This window comes from Apiospora phragmitis, assembly GCF_038363925.1.
Source record: "Apiospora phragmitis strain CBS 135458 chromosome Unknown utg000016l:1.0-887042.0:1.0-888152.0, whole genome shotgun sequence".
NCBI lineage: Eukaryota > Fungi > Ascomycota > Sordariomycetes > Amphisphaeriales > Apiosporaceae > Apiospora > Apiospora phragmitis.
Genome location: NW_027117416.1, coordinates 632,044 through 656,211, shown reverse-complemented (window position 1 = coordinate 656,211; position 24,168 = coordinate 632,044). Strand labels below are relative to the sequence as shown.

At 52.2% G+C, this 24,168-nt stretch overlaps 8 protein-coding genes across 8 annotated transcripts; 6 read left to right on the top strand and 2 right to left on the bottom strand.

Moving 5' to 3' along the window:
* Window positions 1-4,136: 4,136 nt before the first annotated feature.
* Window positions 4,137-5,289, top strand: PG994_015349 (uncharacterized protein; the record flags this gene model as incomplete). Its single annotated transcript, XM_066866756.1, has 3 exons — window positions 4,137-4,898; window positions 4,966-5,075; window positions 5,130-5,289. 3 exons carry the CDS (start codon window positions 4,137-4,139, stop codon window positions 5,287-5,289), a joined length of 1,032 nt encoding a protein of 343 aa, XP_066707670.1.
* A 604-nt stretch (window positions 5,290-5,893) lies between these two features.
* Window positions 5,894-6,310, top strand: PG994_015348 (uncharacterized protein; the record flags this gene model as incomplete). Its single annotated transcript, XM_066866755.1, has 1 exon — window positions 5,894-6,310. The coding sequence occupies one exon, from the start codon at window positions 5,894-5,896 to the stop codon at window positions 6,308-6,310; it is 417 nt and encodes a 138-aa protein (XP_066707669.1).
* A 5,826-nt stretch (window positions 6,311-12,136) lies between these two features.
* PG994_015347 (uncharacterized protein) lies at window positions 12,137-12,472 on the bottom strand (the record flags this gene model as incomplete). Its single annotated transcript, XM_066866754.1, has 1 exon — window positions 12,137-12,472. The coding sequence occupies one exon, from the start codon at window positions 12,470-12,472 to the stop codon at window positions 12,137-12,139; it is 336 nt and encodes a 111-aa protein (XP_066707668.1).
* Window positions 12,473-13,891: 1,419 nt separating this feature from the next.
* Window positions 13,892-14,701, top strand: PG994_015346 (uncharacterized protein; the record flags this gene model as incomplete). The annotated part of the gene is made up of 2 exons (XM_066866753.1): window positions 13,892-13,921; window positions 14,141-14,701. The coding sequence occupies 2 exons, from the start codon at window positions 13,892-13,894 to the stop codon at window positions 14,699-14,701; spliced, it is 591 nt and encodes a 196-aa protein (XP_066707667.1).
* Window positions 14,702-14,904: 203 nt separating this feature from the next.
* On the top strand, window positions 14,905-15,460 carry PG994_015345 (krueppel-like factor 11; the record flags this gene model as incomplete). Its single annotated transcript, XM_066866752.1, has 3 exons — window positions 14,905-15,020; window positions 15,067-15,397; window positions 15,455-15,460. 3 exons carry the CDS (start codon window positions 14,905-14,907, stop codon window positions 15,458-15,460), a joined length of 453 nt encoding a protein of 150 aa, XP_066707666.1.
* Window positions 15,461-15,583: 123 nt separating this feature from the next.
* Window positions 15,584-15,778, top strand: PG994_015344 (uncharacterized protein; the record flags this gene model as incomplete). Its single annotated transcript, XM_066866751.1, has 1 exon — window positions 15,584-15,778. The coding sequence occupies one exon, from the start codon at window positions 15,584-15,586 to the stop codon at window positions 15,776-15,778; it is 195 nt and encodes a 64-aa protein (XP_066707665.1).
* A 1,225-nt stretch (window positions 15,779-17,003) lies between these two features.
* PG994_015343 (uncharacterized protein) lies at window positions 17,004-20,749 on the bottom strand (the record flags this gene model as incomplete). Its single annotated transcript, XM_066866750.1, has 7 exons — window positions 17,004-17,598; window positions 17,643-17,858; window positions 17,907-18,497; window positions 19,190-19,272; window positions 19,578-19,891; window positions 20,394-20,441; window positions 20,488-20,749. 7 exons carry the CDS (start codon window positions 20,747-20,749, stop codon window positions 17,004-17,006), a joined length of 2,109 nt encoding a protein of 702 aa, XP_066707664.1.
* Window positions 20,750-22,595: 1,846 nt separating this feature from the next.
* Window positions 22,596-23,462, top strand: PG994_015342 (uncharacterized protein; the record flags this gene model as incomplete). The annotated part of the gene is made up of 2 exons (XM_066866749.1): window positions 22,596-22,611; window positions 23,011-23,462. 2 exons carry the CDS (start codon window positions 22,596-22,598, stop codon window positions 23,460-23,462), a joined length of 468 nt encoding a protein of 155 aa, XP_066707663.1.
* Window positions 23,463-24,168: the final 706 nt, after the last annotated feature.

Here is a 24,168-nt window from a genome sequence, read left to right as displayed (position 1 = left end):
TTGCTCAGGCCGAATATTGTATCATCGTCCCCAACATGAACACCGCGCGGCGACCGTTGCGTCGGAAGCATGTAGCTTGGGTTGCTACTCCACGCCTGCCTCCTCCTAGGAAGTCGCGAGATGTCGCCAGCCAAACTCGACTGTGCAACTGCTGTTTGCGCCCCGAAGGCGATGTTTCGAATTGCTAGGTGGATGGAGGCGGACGAGAGCACGGGAACAAGAAAGGTTACCGGCCCAAACTCCCCAGCAAGTTACAGCCTTGTCGTGACGTCGACCGTTTCAGTGGAGCCGGTCATGCCATTCTCTGGGGTTCTCCGCGAACTGATAACAGCCGGTACAGGAGCTGTGGGTCGGGTACACCACACCCACAGGGGTTGCGATTAGCATCAGAACTTGGGCAGGGATAGGCCTCGGGCACTGCTTTTAGCGGCTAGGCGAAATAGCCAATCTGCTTACATCGTTGGCTCCTATACTCCACATTGTTCACCGGGGCAGGACCGCGCGGAGCTTTTCTAAGCACTCCCTCTAACTGCGCGCGAGAAGCAAATAAAGCCGAGTTTAGCTTGACCAGTGCCCGGGCGTCACTCTCGCTTGGCTTATTGAAAATGACACGGTCGCCGCGAGGTTGGAGAATGCATTACGAGTGTACTCGGACGAAAGACGATCAGGGCCAGGCTGGCTCCGGGGATGTGTACGGGGCTGCTCGACGCAGGACAACACAATCCATGTAGCCAATAGTTTGGGCCGAGGCGCCTCGCGAACACTGCCCGCCCCTCTCGGGCGACCGTTACGCAGTGCTATCACCACAATATTCCTCCAATACTAATCGCTTCCAGGTAGGTTCAGCGAAGAGACCTTGACACCCAGGAATCGGGCCATGCCAGGATGGAGCCACGGTGACTAGGGGAAGGGGCTGTCGCTATCCAAGCAATGAGAATGAATACCTGATGCGACTGCCAAGAAATTCCGGTATTCGTCCTGCTAACGAGGTATCTGCGCTCAATCGTCCAGTTCTTACGGGCTTCTGGCGCAAGTTGCACATCGTTGCTCATTAGAGGGAAGTCGGTGAGCGCCCAGGGCCCTCGTTCATTCACTTGAGGCCTCCCAAGCCTATACCATTGACATCACCATCATTGCGTATCTCCTAATTATGCTCATTCTATTCGTCTTGCCCAAAAGTCAACAGGGCCATCTAAACCTAACTTCTTAGTTGGAATCATCTCCTTCATTCTCTAGTCCGTGTTGTCTTCGCTGTCCACATTGTCTTTGCCTCCTTACTTGCCGGTTTCCATTTCCCTGTATCATTCTTTGGCGGACATGAGCCCCCACAATGCGGTACCCAGTAGACTCAGAAGTGCAACGACCCAAAAGATAACGTTAAGAGTCAAACACAATGCAACCCAAATCTCGCGCATGTCGCCTTTGATCTCCGCAGAAGCCGACAAGTATAGACCGAGAAGCACAAAAAGCGCAGCCAAGCCACATAAGCGACGTCGACCTGATAGTAGATTGTAAATTAGAGCCAAGTTACCAAAGGGTAATATCCCATTGCCAATCAAAATCTTACTTTGGGGTTCCATCAATGCCTTTTGTTCATGTTAAGATACAAATTGCTCGTGAAAGGTTAAGGGGACTTACCATAATGATATCCTCACAACGGGATAGTAGTGGTTCAGGGAATGTAGGTAAGTGTTTAGTTTTAGATGTGATAAAATGTGTAAAAGAAGAACTATGAACGATAAGAGAGGAGCTTTATTTATTCAATTTCACGCCATTGGACCTACGCGCCCGGCAACACGCCCGGCAACAGGCTGGTTAATGCCGTCACCGCCGTGTGCATTGGTCTGCGTGTTCCCACACCCGCGGTCGATTACCAAGGGTAGAGTTGGGCTAATAAACCCGTTCAACTGTGCCTACTGCGCGCCTCCTGGGGATAGCAACACCGTTTGATGCGGCTGCGCAGGCTAACTTGAACTAGCACTGTGCAATCCCTAGTTATGTTCGTAGGAGGGAACCTGCACGAACTCGAACCTACGCCTTTTATACACGTCCGGAACTGGCGCCACCAAAATCTACCTCATTCATTCGACTACCATTCGCAACGCATTGTAGGTACCTCAAGCATCTCAGAAAATGACCAGCAACAGAGAGAAACCATTATCTTGGACGTATAACAGGGCCGCCCAAGGAGTTCTACAATGCTTCAGCATGTACAAGCTGCTGTTGCCTGTTGGGACGGGAGACACAGAAACTGCCAGGCTGGCTCAGGGGTGAATGGGGCCTGGTCGATGCAGGACAATGTAACCGACGCACCCAGCGGTCAGGCGGAGGCTCTTTGCAAGCACTATTTCAGCTATCGGGCGAGTATTACGCACTGCTATCTCAATACATCTCCTGCGGGGCGTGATTCATTGCTGTTGCTCTCTTTCTGGGCCCTGGTTTGCATTATCACACGGCAGTGCGCTGCAACCGACTCCCCAAAGCAAGCGCTTCCAAGTAGGCCCAATGCTTTGAACCTAGGCTCCACGCTTTGGTGACGGAGAAACGTAAAGAAACAACCAGGCTGGCTCCAATGATGCGCACGGGGCTTCTCGATGCAGGACAGCTCAATCCATGTAGCCAACGGCCGGGACATGATAACAACAAACTCTACTACTGGCGCTGAGAGAAAAGTAAACAACCTAGGCTTTGGTACTCCCAGCGCGCACGCGCACATCTGCGCCCAGGGGTTCCGATTAGCGTAATGACGGGAGCAGGGATTGGTCGTGGAGCACTTTGCGCGTAGTAAGTGGAAAGAGTAGCCAATCAGCTTACATCGTTTGCTCTTGCACCCCACATTGTACGCGGGGTTTTGTGAGCAGTCTCTAGCAGAGCTCGAAATAAATGAGCCGAGTTTTGATTCACCGGTGCTGGAGCGTCCTCTCGTTCGGCTTGCAGACGAAGACACGGTGGCCGCGAGGGCTAGGCATGCCTCACGAGTGCACTAGGACGAAAGACAGGCAGCGCCAGGCTAGCGCCAGGGATGTGTGTAGGGCTACTCAATGCAGGACAACCAAACCCATGCAGCCAACAGTCAGGGCAGGGGCCCTTCGCGAACACTGCCCGCCGCTCTCGGGCGACTGTCATGCAGTGCTATCACCATAATTTGCCTCCAGAACCAATCGCTTCCAAACAGGCTGAGCGAGGTGGCCATCCAGGCTTCGTGCCGTCGATTACCAAGATCGGCTTGAACCAGTACCGTCCATGCCTGCTATTCTTAGTCGGAGGATAAGCACCGGCGATAAATACGGCTATCCAGGCTTACTTGAAGTAGTACTGTGCAGTCCCTGTATCTGCGTCGCCAACGAGACTGGAAATCCTCTACCAACCTCGGAGCCTCCTTTCCGGGGTCTCAGTGCGTTCCCTGCAGGGCGTGGGTGGTTGGTGTCGCTGCCTTTCTGAACCTTGGTCTGCATGGTCACACGGTCGTGCACCGCCAGGTAGCCCTCAGCCAGGACTTGACAACAACAAACTCTACTACTACTGGCGGTGAGACAACAGTAAACAACCGAGGTTTCGATACTCCCAGCGCGCCCGCGTGGAGGGCGGCGAACCACAAGACAATAAGGTTTCGCCAGGTGCGCTACAAAATTTACGCACCCGTTTGGCGTGATGTCTCATTAAGCTTCTTTGGTGGGGACTCAATGAGAGGCCCTTTCCGAGCGTCAATATTGGTGGCGTTCCTACACCCCTTGCATGACCGTTGAAGGCTGCCGATACATATTGCCGGTCGTGTAGCACTTCCATGGCCAGCTCACCTTGTGAAGTGCAACATGGCCACTACAGGTATCAGCATGCACAAGACGCGACTGGGACGATTCGGCACAATGACCAGACTGACAGGCTTGTCTGCGGGCAGGGGCAGGGCCCTCTGTATACCATGCAAAGTGTTAAATCCGATGCTCGTTGAGATTATTGCCCACTGCTGTCGGGCGGCTTTCCCTCATTGTACGGGCGTAGGTGATCAACACCGTCATCCAATCGCTTGTGGAAAGTCTCAACAAGGTCATTCGCCCGGGACTGTGATAGCAACAGCTCCCAGCAGCCGAGATGCATACCGAAGGAAGCACACCGCGAAATCCACGATGAACTACATAATGGCATACGAGCCTTTCCACCAAGGCTTGTGGGCTAAAGTCAGGGAAGTCAACTCACATACTTTCCTGAATGGCCTGGCTAACTTCAAGCAACTTACTTCACATATATTGATTCGAATATGGAGTCTGGGCCGCCCGAGGCCAAGCGACGTCGTCTCACAGCTGTCGTTCCGGCGCACATGCAGTATCTTCCTCCAAATCAGCCACCCAACCCACCAGCACCCGCACTCTGCTGGCCCTCACCATCCCCAATTACCGCCACCGAAGCAGTACCTACTGACGCCTCCTCATCACCGTCCGTTCTCTCGTCCGGACGAGCTGCTTCTCAACCCAGTGCAAGCCCAGCTTGGCGAACGCCGTCAACATGAGCCAGACCAATTTGCGCAATTTCAAATAGACGAACACCATCAACATTCTCTAGAATGCTTGATTCTCCCTCCGCTGCGCCGACTGAACTCGGCCGGCAATGCGCCAGATGGTCTACCGATCACACCATACGGGATGTCTCATCCGAATCACCAACAAGAAGACCACCGAAGGCCCCGGAGTTTCGATGACGGCCCGCAATATCCTCAGCCGCCTGCTACGTACCGGCCGCCTGGAGCCTACACGCCTCCCTCTCCAATACCAGTCCAGCTCCCTGGCCACTATGAGCTTCAAAACAACGGTGGCTATGGACATCATGCGCCGAGTCCAGAGGTGCCATATCCTGCCCCGGTTTTCATTGCGACAGCTAAGAGAAAGGCGCAACGCGCCTCGAAGGTAAGCATCCAAGCCATAATGTCTAAGCCATAATATCTATGCATACCACTAACAACTCATGATGTAGGCTTGTAATAGCTGCCGACGACTAAAAGCTAAATGCGACGAGCTAAAGCCGTGCAAGAATTGCAAGGAGAAAGGTATTCAATGCAATTATCGAGAGCCTCCTGTAAAGCAGTAAGTTCCCAATACCTAGACCGGTCAGTATAATTATTGCTGACATAATAACAGGCTCGATAAAGTGAGCGCAGACATATTCGAGGGATTACAAAGCCTCAAGGCGCAAATAACTTCGATGAATACACACCTTACAACGATGGAGAGCCGAGTAACCATCAGCTTAAAGCAGATGGACAACATGATCGACAAGGTATTGACGAATGGAGGTTGACTCGAGAACGTCAAAATGGAATCGGTCGAGGACAATGATAACTTGGCGCAATCATATAGAGACCAGGAGGGAGGCGGGACGAAATAAATTCCGACAGAAAAATAATGGGAGAGCCAGGAATAATCAAAATCCCCGCAGGTCTTCAACGCGACCAGTTCCATAACACAGAACGGCGGAGCATCCAACGCCACCTTGCCAAAGTCAAGTAGGAAGCGGAAGCACCCTCAAAGGGGACATTTAGGAGCCTCTGAGCGGTGGATCAGGCTGCGGGTTACGAAGGAGGTGCGAGTGTCGGAAGTTGCGTGGATGGTGCAGTATCGATACCCATGAAACCGAGCTTTCCAAGACTGTAGCCTCGTGCCGGTATCAAATCTTTCGGAGCAGCCGTCTTCCATGTGTCTATGGTGGTTTTGTTAGCATGCGCTGCCAATCAAGGTCTACCGAAACTGCAGAGACGCTTTGGTGGTACCGGGAAAGATTGGGTTTCCGCACGAACCTCTTAGTGCAGCCTTCCAACTAGTAGGGAAACGGGTACTCTCGCTTCTCATCGTGAGTCTCGAGGTGCGCCTTGAAGTTGTAGTGGAGGAGTCTACGATTGGCCATCATGAGCAGCCCTTCAGTGACGGTACCCGCCGCCGCCGTCGTCGTCGTCGGGCAAGTTAACGTTCGATTGGATCTGGACCCTAAGGTTCAGCGGCGAGCCTTTACCTCGGCCTTCATCAAACGTGTCGAGGCCGTCAAGTCGGAGATTAATCGTCTGTTGGGTCTCGAGAAAAGGTTTGCCGTGGTCTTTTGCGGTGGAAGTTTCATGAACGACGAGGTCCGCAAGGAGATCAAGGACTATATGGACATGCACGTCAAGTCTGAGGCCGCGCGCCAGACGTGCAAAGTTACATACGACTTCCTTGGCGAGTATGACGAGACGTGGTCGTCAAGGGACGTGGCAAGCTGTTCAGCCGCAGTTACATTCCCATCTGGACCAACTACCTGTCCCACAGCTACCCTGGACCTCTCTTACTAGGAGGATCGTGTTCCGAGATTGTGGATGATTAATGGTGATGGTCTTTGTCAGCCATTCTTCCACCTGCCGATTGGTGTATCATTTGCGCCGGACTGCTTGTCTTGAATGGTTTTATACTTGTTGATTCTCCATTGCCCAAGATGATAGATGTACTGTCGACGGCTTTGGGTTGGGCCAGACCCTGATTAGCCGGTCGACTTGTGAGTTCCAGATGGAGACAGCCTACCTTGCTTTGAATCCAATTCCCGCCATTTTCTCGACAACTTCGTTCAGTGTATGATTCCGGAAGAGGTCAACTATTTGGCTCTTCTTCTCCTTCCAGCCTGCAGGAGTGATAGGCAGCTGCAGCGCACAACATCATATGCGGCTGCATAGTTCTCAACACGTAACTCGTCGTCAGACCCAGTCATGCCAACAACTTTGCCGTTTCAGGAGATTGGAAATAACAACGGCGCAAAAAGGAAAACCACTGAAGCTGGGAAGCCTTCGCTTGTCACTGCTAGGTAATGCCGAAGGACCGTCAAAGGCAATTGGAAATGCAAGCAGAGTTGGCTCATGCGCTGCTACATGCGAAATATATTGCGGCAGGACAGTGTAGGGCCCTTCGCTCTACACAAAATGTAGTCAGGTATGTTACTCGGCGAGACACGTACGACAGTGGTTTATATAATAGTACTAGTAATACGTAATTGACTAGGGGCCATTATCCCTTTAGCGGTTGGAAATATAATTTAGCATTAAATCAGCACTAATTCGAAACCGAATAAAGCTATTATAATATCCCTATTACCCTGTTCTCGCCTCTTCATCGACCTAAGCCCTCGGTCGCTCATCGCCATCAGCAGTGACAACATCCGGCCGCCCTTTTCCCTCCCCATCTTTTACCGCGCCTCTCTCTCAGCCGCCACCGTAAGCCCGACAAGATAGCTATATTTGCCTTGGAGCCTAATAAAAGACTGACCAAGACGACTTCCGGGGCCTCAGCTCTGCAATGCTGCAGGTGGCGGCTTTAGGGGCTGAGATATCATAGGATTCATGGCCGAATACTGTAGGCAGGTAACTCCATCGGCGTACTTTACTTCGGTGAAGGTTCTGGTCGATAACTCGCTGAATAGCAGAAGAAGGGACGATAAAGTTTGCCGCAATACCTGCATGTACTCTTACAGCTAAGATTGAAAAGCGAAAACTCTATGGTTCAGCCAGTTGGTTCCTGACTTGCGGGCTGACTTACCTGACCGTGTCAATCGTGCCAGCCTTCTTACCCCACTGTGTAAACAACTTGCGAACAACACAGCCTGGCTAGATGTGACTGTAACCCTACGCGATAAGCCAGGGCCTGGGAAAGTGCTACTGTGCGTATCATCAGACTACCGTTCAATCACATTGTTCGTTGTTCGAGACAGTGCATCGGCCAATTAGTTACATAGAACGCACACAAGATAGCTTGTTCCGTGTCGATAGAATGAAGTGGAGACGCACATATTCAGGTTGCCTGATACTGGCCAGGTTGGCCAGGTATTGAACTGTTTTGTTCCGGAAAGCCCCGCATCGCCTAGGCAGTGGTGTGGCAATAGCACAACTTCATGTCGCCAAGGTTCAACAGCTGAAATAGCTCGTTTAGCCCTGTACGGGGATAGCGATACACGCCCCATTTACAGAGGCAGTGAAGGCGAAGTGCAGGAAAGGGGTTGTGCGAAGCCAGCCCATGCCCAATCTGGTGTTCCCTCACGCAAACCAAGCCTCTGACCAGAGGCCATCTGGTTGCCATTGGTGACCCGTTTAAGTCATGCATTTATGGATGTGATACTATGCGATAATTTAATGTGTTCTCATCGTGAGCCGCAAGGAACCGATTGGACCGAGGCGGACTCCACGCCTATCTCCTCATAGGAAGTCGCCGAGATGTCGCCAACCAAATTTAATTGTGCAGCTGCTGTTTGCGCCCTGAAGGTGCTCTTTGAGTTGCCAAATGGATGGAGGCGGAAGGCGGGAAGACAGGAACAAAAATGGTTATCGGCCAGCTCTCTGTCAAGACCCAGCCTTATTGTGACGTCGGCCATTTCCGTGCCCGTGCCTCTTCTAGAGCACTTGGCTGGTAGCGGCTAGGTAAAAGGAGCCAATCCGCTTACATAGTTTACTCTTGCACCCCACATGGTACGCGGGGTTAGGACCGCGCGGAGCTTTTCTAAGCACTTCCTCGAGCGGAGGGCGAGAAGCAACAGAGCCGAGTCTGGCTTCACCGGTGCTGGAGCGTCCCTCTCGCTAGGCTCGCTGAAGAAGACACGTTCACCGCGAGGGCTGGGCATGCATCGCGAGTGCACGGGGACGAAAGACAGGCAGCGTCAGGCTGGCGCCAGGGATGTGTGTGGGGCTGCTTGATACAGGGCAACCAAACGCATGCAGGAAACAGTCAGTGCATAGGCCCCTCGCAAACACTGTCCACCGCTCTGGGGCGACTGTCACGCAGTACCATCACCATAATATACCTCCGGAACTAATCACTTCCAGGCGGGTTCAGCGGGGCGGTTTTAACACCCAGGTTTCGCGGCTTGCCGAAATGGAACTGGCGTTAAGGACCTCGAGGTGATTGCATTACTCCTATCAATGGGAAACCAGCCCATCCCTTCCAGGCTTTTGCACTGCGCTCCGCCGGTGGGACTCCAAACAGAATGACTAGCAACGTTGAGCAAAACCTATCTTGGAGCCCAAGGAGTCTACAAAACTTAGCATGTACAAGCTGCTGCCGGCTGTGGGGACGGTGACACAGAAACGCCCAGGCTGGCTCCTTACGACACGACTTCCTCTTCGGCGGTGGCCTCGGGCGCGGCGGTGTCCGCCCTGCCATCGAATCTGCTCCTCCCTATGAGTCTCTTTCGGTCCTCCGCCGTGGCTGTATAGCGGATCACGACCAACCGAGCCGGAGAGATCACGTATGCCGGCAAGTGCTCGCCCATGTTGCTAGCCGCAGTACGTTTCCCCAAGCCGAGACTGGGTTATAACTAATGCGTGATCGCTAGGGTTTCGGACAGGAACCCATTTTGAAAGCCGGATCTAGCTGTCGGTGTGGTTGACAAGATGCTCCTGGAAGAGTTACTCTCTTCCCTTTCTTCTTCTCTTCGTCTGTCTCTTTTGGTGGCTTTCAGATACCGCACGACGCTGTTTGATCCTCTTCACCGGGGGTCTCCGACGCTTGATATTATTCCTTTCCTCCTCGTACTTGTGGACCGCCTCTTTGTGGTAGCCCGTTCGCGTCATAGCGCGGTCAGGTTCCGTATGTAACCTCAGATGCTGCCGCCAGTTGTCCCGTCGGTTGAACTTCTTGGGACAGAACTCGCACATCACTTGAACCCCCAAGCCGTGCTTTCTATAGATACATTGTTGGTGAGAAGAAAGTGGATAGCTTTTTGGATAGAAGAGATGCCTACGTATTCTGATGGCGCCGCAGGTGCTCGCGTCGCTTGAACGCCGTTTGCTTCTCGCACCCGGGGAAGTCGCACACGTGCATCGCCTTGGGGATCTTGGACACGGGAATCTGCTCCTCGCTGATGTCCTTCTTGGCCTCGCCGCGGCCATGGAACCTCTGGAGCGGCGTGCCCCGCCGTTGGGCGTTGCCTGTGTAGAAGTTTCGTTTGACATTATTGCCCAGTACGGACGAGTGAGCGTTGTCCCGTGAATAGTCTATGTGAAGATGCATCGCTTATGGCTCAGGTATGCTGTAGTAGTTGCAGTGCAGGGGGTGGCTCTCCGTCATCTGCGGCAGCCACGGCGGGTATTCCTTGTAGTCCTCTTGGCTGAATGTATATGAGGGCTTTGGGTTCAAGGGGGGCGACAGTGCCATAGGAGGCGATCCTGCGGTGATGGAGTCATGCAGTGGGTGGTGCTGTTATAATGCATGCAGGTTAAAGGACTCAAATGAGGTGCCGGGCGGCGGGATGGAGGTCCCCAAGACATGATTGAAGTTGAAGTTGTTCTCAGAGGACATTGAAGGGGGACATTCAGAGTTGAAATCGACAAGATAGTATCCACCCAGGTTAGAGGTTGGAAGACTAAGATGTAGATACTGTGGCAATGCCTGCGGATCGGTAGACTCGAGCGCGAGGCCGGACGAAGGTAAGGATGACATTTCGTCAGGAGAATTGGAATAATATATTTTCGGCACCGACGGCGCGATGATCTCTGAGATCGAACGGAGGAGACTTGTGGAAAGATGGAAGGAAGCAGACGGGTTCGTGGCCTACTTATATACACTAGATCACCAGATAGGCTATGCTACATATGGGTAACGTTGCCCTTCGCTGCCGATTACGTACATCATCCACTCCACTGATGAGGAGCTTTCATGGGCACCCTGTCTGAGCAATACCACGGCATTTTACCATGAAGGGCCACAAGTAGGTTCGAGGTGAATCCTTGCTCGTGCATAGTAACAACCAGGCATGGGACCAGTCCGTACCAAGTAGCTCGGCACTAGAACATCAGGCAAGGTTGACGCGCCATAAAGTAGACGGAAAAAGGAAAGATCTATGCTACGATGTATGCCTCCTAAAACTAATCGACTTCAAATAGGTATCCATTTCCTTATGGCAACTAGGGGCCCATGTTATTGCTTGGAGTGATATGCTGCGCAGCAGAATATATGGGCAAAAGGGGTTCCGGCACGTTCGGCCGATCACTTACTCTTCCCTTCTAATATGCACCCCCAGACCGCGAATAATAACGGTTAGGAATTCAGTGTGTAGGCGGAGCATACAAGGCTTGCGAAGACCCTTTTCTCGCCAGAAAAAGACGTTACCACGCCTCGACAAAGAAACGGAAAGATGCAATGGAATGCTGAACGAGCACATGGCACTTGACGACGCCGAGAATTGGGATTAGAAGCATCGAATAGGAGGATTCTTTACATTTGTCAACTTATATTTTGAAAGAGCAGTAATATACCCCTAGGCACCAGAAGAACAAATGCACGAGGCATCACGGCTTTGTATGTGCTGTTTATCCAAGTACATCGTACCAAGCTAACCATCTATTTCAGTAGACCAAAGAAGCCAAGGTCATAATATAATCAAAGAAAAAGCCATTATCAATGGAACTTACGTCGAAAAGGTCGACAGGGACGAATATTCCTGCTATACGGCAATAAAGTGACATGGCAATGAAGCATTTCAGCAGCGAATGCCGTATATTAAACAATAGAAGCCACAATCTGCGAGTTTACACTGCACTACTATTCAGACACCATTTCCTTCAATGCGTCTCCAATTTCAGCGATCCGGGACCACGGAGAGGCTGTGGGCCAATATCAATGCACCCCGGTTGCTCTCAACGGAGGGCCGGAGCTATAACAGACATCAACTGCTCCAGAGAGTTATATGAGCCTCCCAGCTTCTGTTAGAGCGATCATAACAGTATATATTCGGTGCCAGTTCGGGGTTCACAGAAGAGCAGTAATTAGGAGCGCCGATATCGCGTGCAGTGAACCGCAGAATTCCGGGTGCTACTCTTCGTATTGTGTTGAAACGGATCGATATTAAACCTTCTAAATATCAAACGAGGGGAATCAAGACAGACTTTCGAAAGAATATCCCATTTCAGACCTGCATTGTCTCTTGCTTTGAAAAGCAGTGTGGCCACCCTCCCACATTCGACAGGACTCAGCGAAGGCTGTTCGCGCCAGATGGGAAACGAAAAGTCTAAAAGACACGGTCCGTGGGTATCCGCTTCGATCAGCAGGTGGAACCAAACCGTACAACTGTCCCCTAAGTCTTCCGCCACCGACCCGGCAAGACTCGCCGGAGCCAAGGGCATCGCCTTCGCTGACCGCCGCGCTCAGTTAAGAGGCCGGCCGCCGAGCTGGCCATACAGTGCCGGCAACGAGGGCAGCTCGAGGTAATACCAGTACATCGTCCCCTGGGGCACCCTCGCGTCGTCGATATCGAGCGTTCGGTCGGCCCACCACCCGTGCAGGCCGGAGCCGAAGAAGCGACCCAACCGATAGACGGAGCGTTCGGCCTTGCCCACGATTATTGCGACGGCGCTGCGGTCATGGCCATGGCCTAGGCGAACAGCACCTGGTTGGTGATGAGGCGCGCCTCTTTGTGTCGGCATGGCGGTACCGGTCCAGCACATCGGCGTTGACGTGAAGGAATTGGCCTTGCTAGACATGGCAGACGCGCTTCTCTGCATTGGCTAGCCGTACTCGTGGTTGTGGCGTCTTTGTCTTCTTCGTCTCACTTCCTTTTTCTGTATCTGGTAATGACGGTGGTGGGGAAGGTATCGGTCGTTCATTACGATGCTATGGGTCCTCGTCTTGTAGGTAGTTGCCCTTTCTATCCTCCTCTTGTTTTCCTATGGGCGATTAGTAAAGGAACTATATATCGCTCCACCAGAGATAGTACGCTTCCTATGGCAGCGCCCCGCTCAAAAGCTAGGCAATATGGGGGAAGGCAAGCCGAGAGAAATGTTTATTATGGGATAAGGTTTGTTGGAGCCAGACATGAAGCGCTGTGGTTTCGTACGTCCGTTCGGTGGTGTCTGATGTGCTCGGAAATGATTTCTTCGGTGGATAGCAATTTTTGGTAAGATGTATCGGAGCGATCGGGATCGATAGAAACAGCCATACGTCGACAGCCCATTCCAGGGTTCATTGATCCGAGTCATACTAGCATCTTGGACCGGGTCAGTTGAAAGAATTGCTAAATATACTGGCCTTGGACTTTTCGAGCAGGGAGCTACGCCATGGTGAGCGTCCAGGCCAAGGAGGGCTCCGAGTAGATTGGAGGTCGACGTAATAGATGGGTATCTTGGTTAAACTATAGTAGATTGGGGGTAGCGGAAAGGCAAGCCCGAATGAATGAGTGGGCGGAGGAAAACTGATGTGAAGAGGCGTCAACAGATGATCCCAAAACAAGATGATGGGCAAAAGAAGTCAGGCCGTTAGTGCGTTAGGGCAGGAATAGGCCAACAATGCTCCAAAAGGCAATAGGGGGTTAACCCGTGGTACCTTCAGGCTTGCTGACAGAGGCAAGACCACAGGCCCCAGGCAAACTAGGATGTGGCAGGGCAGTGCTTGCCCAGCTGCGAGGCCTGAACAATAACCGCTGCAGAGGCCTTGTATGACATACCGAGGACGCCATGCATGTTGGTAGGTAATGGACCGCAGAAGTGGGCAAGCAAAAGACCTCCCACGGCTAGGTCAACCTTCTAATCCCAGGCCACTGGCGTAGCAGTGACGGATAGCGCGGCATATTTCCTATTGGCTCCCCCGATGAAAGCAGCATGGGAAAGGTCGTCAGGAACAAAGTAGTCCCTTCCATATAGAGTATTCTTCACTTCTACATCCCTTTTCTAATTCAGTCGAAAGCCAGATGCTGTGGCATCGCGCCCCAGGGATCATCAATCTTCACGCCCCAACCGCCTCGTGCAAGCGCCTGATCCATTGGAAGCATACGACACGTCAGACTCAGAGCTTACGACTTGCCAACATTTGCTTCAGAGAACCGACTCTTGGTGATCCTGTCAGCTACCTTTGCCGTCCTCTTCTGAAGGGCAGGGCAGAGGGACGTTATCCTTGTCCACCGTACTATGTTAGCCACGCGTTGGCACTTTTCAGTTGTACGTCTCCTATTTTAGTCATACCATTCGACACTTGCAGCCTCCTTTTTGGATGCTGTAAGATGCTGGCTAAAAAGTAAGGTCGAATCCCAATAGCCCCCTCATGACGGCTGTTCATCCGAAATTCGACCTCTCGCCTTCATCTCCGCCTATAATACCGCCACCTAAAGCCAGTCTTCCTTCTAACCCCGGTCGCCAGTCTCCTAATTGTCGGCAAAGATACCTCCTTCCCAGGTCGATACCGTGTTAATACAATACCTGGACGGCGGAAAGCGGCCGGATACTGCCTTTGAGGCGGGAAGTCGGCCATTGGCCTCATCGATAGGCGAGGGCGGAGAAGAGGAGGGAGAAGAAGGAGACGAAGAGGAGGCGGGCTGCAGCTCAAGTTCAGCCGCCTCGAGCGACCTAGAGATATACGAGCAAACGCACAGCCCGGCCATGCCTCCCAAATCGTGCCCGACCATACTACCGGCCATAGATTTCAAGTCTCTCGCCGCCAGCGCTTTGTCAGCAGTGAGGCCCCGGCCCCGTACGGGCCGCGCGATGTCGACGGAAAGGGAACTTGTGCCTCAAGGGACGTTCTCGCCAACAAATGGCGACCGCACCACGAATCAGCGCCGGCAACAAAAGCCGCCCAATATTAGCCTACCGCCGATTGGTTCTCCTCAGTCCGAGATCGATGGCCACTCTTCATTGCCACCCATTAGATCCCAACTTGGGGAACAATTCAGCGACCATCGTGGCATGACGGAAAATAATGATATTAGGTATGAGGTATAAACCTCCTCCTACTCCGTCCTCATTCAATCCTCCGCCCGCCGCGTCCCGCATGCCAGCAACGGGCAGCTCGCATGCCCCGCAGACGGTATCATCCACCAATGCCCACGGTTATGGTATGTCATCGTCGGCATTCCCCCGCCAATTTCCAGGTTGCATGCGTTTCCGGCGGGTAGTTGTCAAGGTCGTACAGATAGAGTGAAGAGATGCCCGTGGTGGGGGGGGGGGGTGGTGTGCATTCACTGAACTCTGGTCCTCCCACCTTCTGGAAGGACCACGGCTCTATATACCTAGCAGCGGCCTCGGCACGCCTCAGCCGAGTGTCAGACTCGTGTCAGATGAGACCCTGACAGTAGTACTGGCAACAGGCTCCGGTCTGGCCCCGAAATCAGCAGCAGCAGTGGTGACAGGCCGAACATTTCGGGTCAGCAGATCACCACGCTCGCGGGTGTTAATACGAATCGAATCAGCATCGACAACGTAACGAACCCGACAGACACCTTTATCTGCAAGTTCGTTGGCTGCAACGCGGCGCCGTTCCGGACCCAGTACTTGCTCGACTCTCACGCCAACGTCCATTCCTCGGCTTGGCCCCATTACTGCCCGGTCAAGGGTTGTCCGCGGAGCGAGGGCGGGAAGGGTTTCAAGCGGAAGAATGAGATGATCCGGCATGGCTTAGTCCATGAGACGCCGGGCTATGTGTGTTCGTTCTGCCCGAGTTGTGCACGCAAATTTCCCAGGCCAGACAATCTCCAGAGGTAGGTGTGGTAACAGACTATGCCAGAAATTCCACACAAAGCTTTCTGCAGGGCTGTACTGTTTATTTGTTTAGGCACGTTCAGAGGATCCACATCGACAAGAACAAAGACGACCCCCTTCTCCGCGATGTCCTTTCGCGAAGACCAGACGGACCGAACCGTGGACGAAGGCGGCGAGGTGCACCGTGACAACGCCACGCTCCGTAAGGAGACACCAGCCTACACCGCTCGCAGTTTTACCAAGTCGAGCCTCGAAGCACAGGCCTCGAATCCGCCCGCGGTTCATTATACACACCGCATGGTTTTGGATTATGCTAAATAGGTGTGCTACGATCCCGTTTTGCTAGGTCTTACCTTTGTAGTTTTTGTACTATAATTATCGAAGTTCGAAACATGGAATACCCGATGGAACGAAAAGGGCTTGCCACCTTGAGCTGGGCCATAGAGTCTCACATGTTCACTATGTTTCTGGTCAGCAATTGTATTCACGCTCTCCAACTTGCATGGGCATATCACATGGCTGAGTAATAAGGTCTTTTGTTTGGATCGCCATGGAAAAATCCCCGCAGCACCCGGAGGCTGCGCAAAGTCCTGACGTGTTCCCGTGATATCCTTTACGGGCACTTCCAACGCCTTGCGCGACGCCTTGGCTGCTAGCCACTATTGATCCAGGGCAAAGTAGGAGCCAGACTCCACGCAACATGACGAGCTGGAAATCAGAAAATAAACCGCTCTTACAGATAACTCTACATACTTAGTGTTGAGGGTGCAATAGATCTGTATTGACATCCTCGGGCTTGATGATGATGAAGGATGAAGCCTTGCCCTAATTAGTGGCTGGCTTGTAACTATCTACAGTAGTGGGTGGGGGGCACTGGCCACCACGTAACACTTAGAAAACTCACATATTCTGTATTAGCAAACATTATATACATTGGGTCCCAACCCCCAGGTAGCCAGGGCTTTTAGGTAGGTAAATAGATGATTGATAACACGATGTCTTCAGCCGCCTTATTCATCGTCAAATCACCCAATGCCTTTGTAGCTACTTGATCCAACCTCCCTTCAACCTTGTGCCATCGTTCTCCCACATGGATTGCATTGCTTGACGTTGTGGCTCCAGGCCACCAGCCCACCTGGGACTGCCTGTTTTCCCCATATGAGCTTAGCTAACAAGCCAGAACGGCTGTAGATAGAACAACCACATCAATGCATCTCCAGCCTTTGGTCCCAACACTTGACAATTTCTCCGCTTCCCAATAACCACGTGCCAAGTTGTATCTGATGAGTAGGATACTATACCGATGCCTGACGCTGACGACATGACCACCGACTAGCTCTGGTTGCCATGTTGCCGCGCTTCGGTAGCGGGCGAGTTCTGCAGCAGTGCACTGCATGATGAGGGTATGGATCATCGGCACAAGCTGAAAGCAGCTCGACATGGCGTGATACCAGACGCCTCAAGACTTTTGGTAGCCCAGAATACCGAACAGAGACGTGCGGTGTTGGCGCACGCACAGGCAAGGTGTGTCAACGTAATCATTGGTTCACTGCCGAATAATAGGCTGTTCTGTCATGAAATCATCCATGTCAGGCATATCCTCATCTTTCTCCGCCTCGCCAATAGCTTTGTCACCAGAGGAGGACAGAGCTAGCGTAGAAGCTCGCGATAGCGTGTCTGCTCCCTGAAAGGTTGCCATCTTGGTATCAACTTTCATGTCGATATCGACCTCCTGCTCGAATCGAGAAGGAACTGAGAACTGGTGGAACTTGGCGTCGTAGATTAACCATTTTCCTTTCCCTTGCCGAGCAATACGGACAGCCAACCAAAGGATTCGCTCTTTTCGCTCGTCTGTCATGGACGCGACTTCGAAGTATTTCTCATCATCGTCAATCTTATCGTTGGAAAACCAGCCCGATGGGAAATACTTCTCGGTCCACAGTAGGCCTCTAAGAGCAAAATCTTCCGGAAGGGGCCGGGGTAGCTGTTCAACTTGCCGCGGGAACTCGCTACTCTGGATCCGCTCGAAGTCCCGACAAGATAGGAGAAGGGAGTTCAGAAGCATCGAGACCATCTTCCAGGGAACGTCGCCTCCAGAAATTCCATAGCCGAGGGATATGAAATCATAAACCGGTAAAATACTAAAGTTGAATGTAGGAAAGGTAAAATGTTGGGATCAGCAAACCGAGGGAAAACTTTGCTGTAAGTCCCCTCGGCAAGATGGCGTGCTTTCTCCAGTGCTTTCGCATTCTCGTGGGCGTTCGGGTCGGGAATTGTCCTGTTCTTATATTCTTCCACTGTCTCTTTATTGCCTACAGCTCTGGGCCGAATAGTCTGGTAAATGAAGCTGTTATTACCCCAAGAGAGCAGGGCCCAGCAGTTCGAGATTGCAATGAAGTACCTATATGGTCAGCGCTGAGGACATTCTCGGGGGGTCTAGATAACCAACCCGCATTCCATCCATCTCCGAGTTGTCCTGCTGATATGGTTATCGAGATTGTTGACAAACTCGGCCACTGCTGTTTCGTATTCACTGCCAGTCTTGCCGGTAAACAGTAGGCCATGAGCTTTGACGTAAGCGGAGTCGATGGGTAACAAACGAGAGTGTTGGCTGGTAGAGCCCAGCAATGGATCGAAAAGAGTCATGATGGATTCCCTAACGGCATAAAACGGATCCGGGGCAGAAAGAGCTTTCGAGTAGAAGCAGAGTTGCTGGAGTACGTTCGGGCGTGCCAGAATAGCCAGATGGTGATACAAGCGTCCAGTTCTCGGGACGACATCAGAGGCTTTCGAGTACCAACGTCTTGAAACAGCAGTCCAGACTTCTCGATCGCGGATGTCGTCGTCTTCGATCGCCATTCTGTATCGGCCAAGATCGCCTAAGCATTCCATCCAAGTTGCTTCAAATGCAGGCACTGTCTCATACAACAGTGCCATCATAGAGTAGGCGAGGTAGATGAAAGTCAACATGTGCTCTAGGGAGGCGGGTAAACGATGCCTCAGCAACTCCAGGAAGGCGTGAATACCGTGCTTCCACATCCTGCCAGGCATGTAGTACTTTGCCCCGAGTCTCCGCAAAGAAGAACTGGCAGTCGGATGCTGAGAGGCCAAGAAGAAGTCGTGGTGCTCATGAAGTAAGGTCCGATGCAAAGCTATGAGGGCCTGCCATTGCTCGTTATTCAGCCTAGCAACCTTCTGAGCGTTTTGCGCTTTGTAAACCTCTATACACTTCGATTCTACCATGACCAAGCCAGCGTAGATACCCTTCACTTCAGCAACCAGTTGGAGGTAATCGATCGGACGGGTCTCATAACATATAATGTAGTTTTTTTTTCACATCCCAAACAGCATTTGGAAGCTGTTGCTCGGAGACCCCATCCTCCAATTTCACTGCTCTTGATCGATGAGTCGGACCAGAATCTTGGCTGGTACAGGGGTCATCTGGGGGTTGTCGCTTCCGGACTGGACCAGGCTCGAGCCAATTTTCCAGGTAAGTAGACGTGTCGTAATCGGACATATTGGGCTTACTGAACTTTGGATGGATAATGGAGATAAAAGAGCACTAGTGGGGAGGAAAAGACCAACAATTGTGCATACAATATGGTGCGCAATAGCTGTTATATGAAGTAACCGTGCAGAATGATTGAACAACCGTCGTGATGGGGTGACTTTCCGCGTGATGCTGTGACGCTTCCCGGGGTTGGTATCGAAGATCAAGACAGAACGACTAACCTTCTGATGGAAGGGAGAAGGAAGACCTTTGAGGAGGTGGGATGCGGCTCTTGCGGTCGATGAGGTTCGCCTCCCGGGGGCGACTGGGCTAAGTAGGCAACCACAAGGCAAATGCAAAGGGCGCCAGAGTGGGGGTGGTTTGCAGGGCCGCTAAGAGCATTCCCTGCCGTTTGTGCTATTTAGGCCAGATCCGCGGTCACACTGCGATGACATTCTTCATGATGGCCATCAAGCCATACATGCATGCACACTAACAAAACCGAAAGCAAGTTCAAATCGGGAGCGAGCGCAGCAGCTTGCGACAGCATTGGGTCCCGCCACGATCTGTGCTTGGCTGTTGGCCCTTCTCTAGCCACAACGTGGCGGGGAATGCGCCCCGGAGACGTACACTAGGCAAAACGGTCGCATACCGTCTGGAAGTCCCGCCCCTCGATTCGGTCAGGCCCCACGGCGGAGCGAAGTACCCAACACAACATCGTGTTCGGTGTGCACGCGCAGATACCTGGACAGGGCTGACAGGCCCAAGCTCGGCCCATTCCAGAGATGGCGAGTGGCGGCGCGAGGGAGGCGCGTCTGCATCCTCGACTGGATCCAGCCATCTAGCGTCCCGTGTCCCTGCGCCAGATGCATATCTACCACGCAGTTGGCCGACCGAGGCGCCATCCCATACAGCCGTTACTTCGGCGAAACAGGCAACTACCCCTGCACAAGACCGCATGTATCTCAGCCTGGAGATTCTCTGGGTGCGCATTCTCACGTTGCTGGCTGTCCGCGATTACAGGCCACATATTTCTCCTCCCTCAGTGACAAACGCATAGGCTAGCCTTGCCTTGACGCCTATCGTCAGGTGCGAAACAGAGTGCACTATCGTGGTATATAATTTGGAAGTTGAATCGGACAGGATGAATGGGCTGTATAACATGCAGTACTAATCTACCTAAAGTGATTGGGCTATTAGATACATGCCTTTGCCGCCGCTAAGCTAAACCACCACAACTGTAAGCACACGCCCGTTACGATAAACGAATGATTACCCACTGGACGATTTGTTTATACCAAGGGCGTACGTCACTATATCGTGCTATAACACGGACATAGTTATTTACATCATTGGAGCTCCAAAGATTAACATCCAATCTTTGAAGTTCTCCTGGAGTCTGCATTATAGACTCTCTCTGGCGGTCGATGTCGTCCTTATACTTACGCTCCAAGTCTTGCACCTCAACATCAATACCGAGGCGTTTAGAAACCTCTAAATATGGTTAGCATGTGTCTATCTTCAAGGCGCATCTATTTACCTTTGATTTCTTTCTCCCATGTTTCTTTTGGCCAAATAACATAGAGTAACATTTCCTTTGAGGCTGTGGTAGCCTTCATTGTACCAATAGGGAACACCTTGTTAAAATCCGCCTTTGTCGCCATCTGGGGATGAAGGAAAGGTTTGTTAGGAAGTGTTGAGCTAAAGGTCGAAGGGTGCTGTGTGAAGAGTGAGATTTGGAATAGGCACAGCACCAGGCCGGGAAAGCCAACATCCTCTTTCACATTATTGGTCCGTGGCATAACGACTTGGCTGATGTCACCCTTCAAGATATATATGGACGCTTGTTCACTTGTACCCGCATGCCATCTAATGAAGGGAAGAAGATGGAATCACGATCGGCAGCCTGGAGACCATAAGGGGTAGGGATACGTCTCGCTTGGAGCGAATCGGTGGGTGACGCCGCATCAAGCAGGGTCGGATTCCAGGGCGAGCGGCATCGCCAGTATCTCACTGGAACACGTTGAAAATGCCAAGTGCGTTAGCCGGGTTAGAAACCAAAAGCGCCCGGGTGGATTTAGAGACGTTGGTCAACCCTACGGCGAATCGAATCCGGCCTCGTCACGCTCAGGGGTTTTGACAGGTTCCCCGGGGAAGGTATGTTCAACTGCCCGCTCATTGCTGTACCAAAAACCCTTTCCAGAATAATAGTCTCCAAGACGCATCACCTTGCACTACTGTAACCTCGCTAAGACTCTCCGGTGCGCTATCGGTTCAAGAAACAAGTCACACTGCATAGCAGCGTGTGTCTGGCGCCTATAGAAAACATGTTTATTTTTTGATTAGTACGTGACACTATCCTGAGACCGCTCGGGGGAAAACGGAGACCCCCGGGTCTATTCAGCGGCACCGAAGGTAGATTGATCCTACATGTGTCCCTTCCTTACCCCCGCTGACCGAGCAGCCAGTTGTCCTTGTTATAACGTGTATTATATCATATGCACCTCCATGCATGTCTGGCTTAAATTACCACATGCCCAGGGCTTCGTTCAAAGTCAGTCATGTAACGTGAGATAACCCCTAGTGTCCTTCTAAAGAGTTGGTGCCATCCACCTCTAGCCCCGGTCCGAGACTTGAACCATGATCTCCCTCCAGAGGAATGCCATCCAGAATTACGTGATATCGAGGATTAACCGGCCACGGATACAGGGCTCGCAGCAGTAGCCTGTTCGCAATGACCAGAGTTAATAAGCCATTCTTGGGTCACTAGGGTATTATCAGCAAAACTAGAAGACGAGATACACTTGCCAGCGCTTATCATGGAGCGCCCAGATGCGCAGGACCTTCGGTATCAGCCAAAAGGTATCAATGGAGTGCTCACTTATCAACACCAATCGGACAGCTCGGATGCGACCATTGAGGGAGCGTTTGCCGGTGTAATGTTCATGGCTGGTGATTTCGTAATCACCTCCGTATTTACGATGGCATTGTTGTGCTAGCTGCGTGAAAGCCACATTCCACTTATCCTGCGAGCTGTCCAAACAATAGACACCAATGATCCGTTTATGCTGCGGCGGCGATTCCATAAAGATTATTTGCTATGCAATAACTATCGTACTTCGAAGAGGGGGAAGTTGCCACTGCTTATGGAAAATTCTGCGCCGACCAGAGCATTATAATATACGTACTCAGGCCACAGGAGCCAGGGGTGCAGGGCCTACACTCATCTAGGCTCTGCCGCTTGGGCTGGGCTTGCGCCATCCATGCCATGAAGGAAGCTGCTATGGACCGTCTGTACGGCCTGCAGAGAGCCCCGGAAATGACGATGGCCTAGCCGTAGTTGCGAAATTAGCAAGAGCACGTTTGTTTCTTGATCACTGGCGACGCGAAGCTTTTCCTTGACATGCTTGGAGCGGAGAGATATCGCGTCCTGTCTGAGTCGCCTTTTTCAAGTTTCCCAGGCACGTATTCGGGCAATACATTGCTGCACAGCACTGGCCGTGTGAGCCGACCCTCCACTGCCCCTGAAGGACGATGCCTAGAGCTGGTGTGAACTAAAGCCACGGTGGGTTTCGAGCAGCACCGCTTAAGCAACAAGACGTAGCGTGGGAGGCTTTGCTCCTACCCTGAACCATATTAGTGCTCAAAATGTGCCCTCTCGGTGGTACGATACGGCCTAGGCTACATAAAGCAGGGCCGATGCAGCAACACTCACCCCATGCGGACGATTGCTGGTGCACCCCTTTGACATGTAATCTCGTATTTCGATGGGATGTTATTTCATTCTACGCATATGGTTGTTGTTATGAAAAGTTGCCTGTCCGCTTCCCGTTTAGCCGACTGCGCGTGGAAAGAGAAGGTGCTCCGGATTGCCGATGGGCTGCTTCCTGCAGCGAGCAGAGATGAGACTTGATCACAACTGAAGATGCGGATCCAGCTATAGCGCACGGCTGTGGCACGCTTGTACGACAGTTCAGGCGACCCTGAATTGACCATTGCTGCTGGAGGGTAATGTGTGCCGTATAGAAGGCCAGTTCGCCGCTGCCCTACCGCTCTTGACCAGCTGCGTGCACCAACCTTTTTACCGCTTTGGCAGAGGCAGCAGAGGGCCAAACAAGAAACAGGACGCTGAAATTCGATCGGGTAAACATCGCGATCGCCATTCCCATCTTGGAGCACGTAGCCGGCGATCTAGACTCGACCTCTGCTGCAGGGCAACGCGCCCTTGTGGCCTCCAAGCGCCATCATGCATCGCCAGGCTACACAACCATGATTATTGCATACGCCGCATACGAATTGGAGACGTGCCGGGATGATCCTGCACACGCCTCCTTGCTGAAGGCCAAGGCCAGACATTTGTTTGCGGCCGCAGGCCACCAATACTACTTCCCTTCCCTCCCAACCATTTGGCCTGACATTGTCGGTGGTTGGCTCGAAGCGCCGGATAGGGAGCGGTTATTCGCTGATCAGATCACGCAGGACCAGCGGCTGTCATGGTGTCAGGGTCACATCTGACACGAGTCTGACACTCGGCTGAGGAGCGCCGAGGCCGCTGCTAGGTAAATAGAGCCTTGGTCCTCCCAGAGGGTTGGAGGACTAGATTTCGGTGAATGCACACCCATACCCCTAGGGGCATCTCTTTACTCTATCTTGTACGACCTTGACACATGGTCCCCTATAGGTAGCGCCCGAATCGGACACGGAAGACTAGAGGCTTCCCATCGTGACGTAGGCAGAGGTTGGCCACCATTCGTGTATGCATAACGCCCTTCACGCATCCGGCTTGTACTAGAATAGGATGTGTTGGCTGGATTTAGAGCGTCCTATACCGGAACCCTTCTGATTTGAACCGAGACCAGGGTATCCATGGTTTAGCCAGTAGGAACTCTTCGCGGGTATTGTGTTACCAGCCAAGACGTAGTTTTCTAACCCTGCGTACAACGAACACCTAGACCGTTATATCTCAGTCCTATAGGCTGGAGCCAACCTACTTCAACCACTCCTAGGCGGATTTCGCGTCGAATTTCGCGCCACATTTCTTGGCGGCCAAGCCCCCGAAGAAGTACAGCATGGGGGTCATAGGTAACATGACACGGCTTATTCTATAAGCGTGCGCCTGTCCCCTACTCGATGGGAAATATGTCGTCTAGAGAGTTATCTGCTTTGGCCTATGTTCGTACTTCATTCGCTCGTTACATTATAGTGTTGAAGATATTCGAGG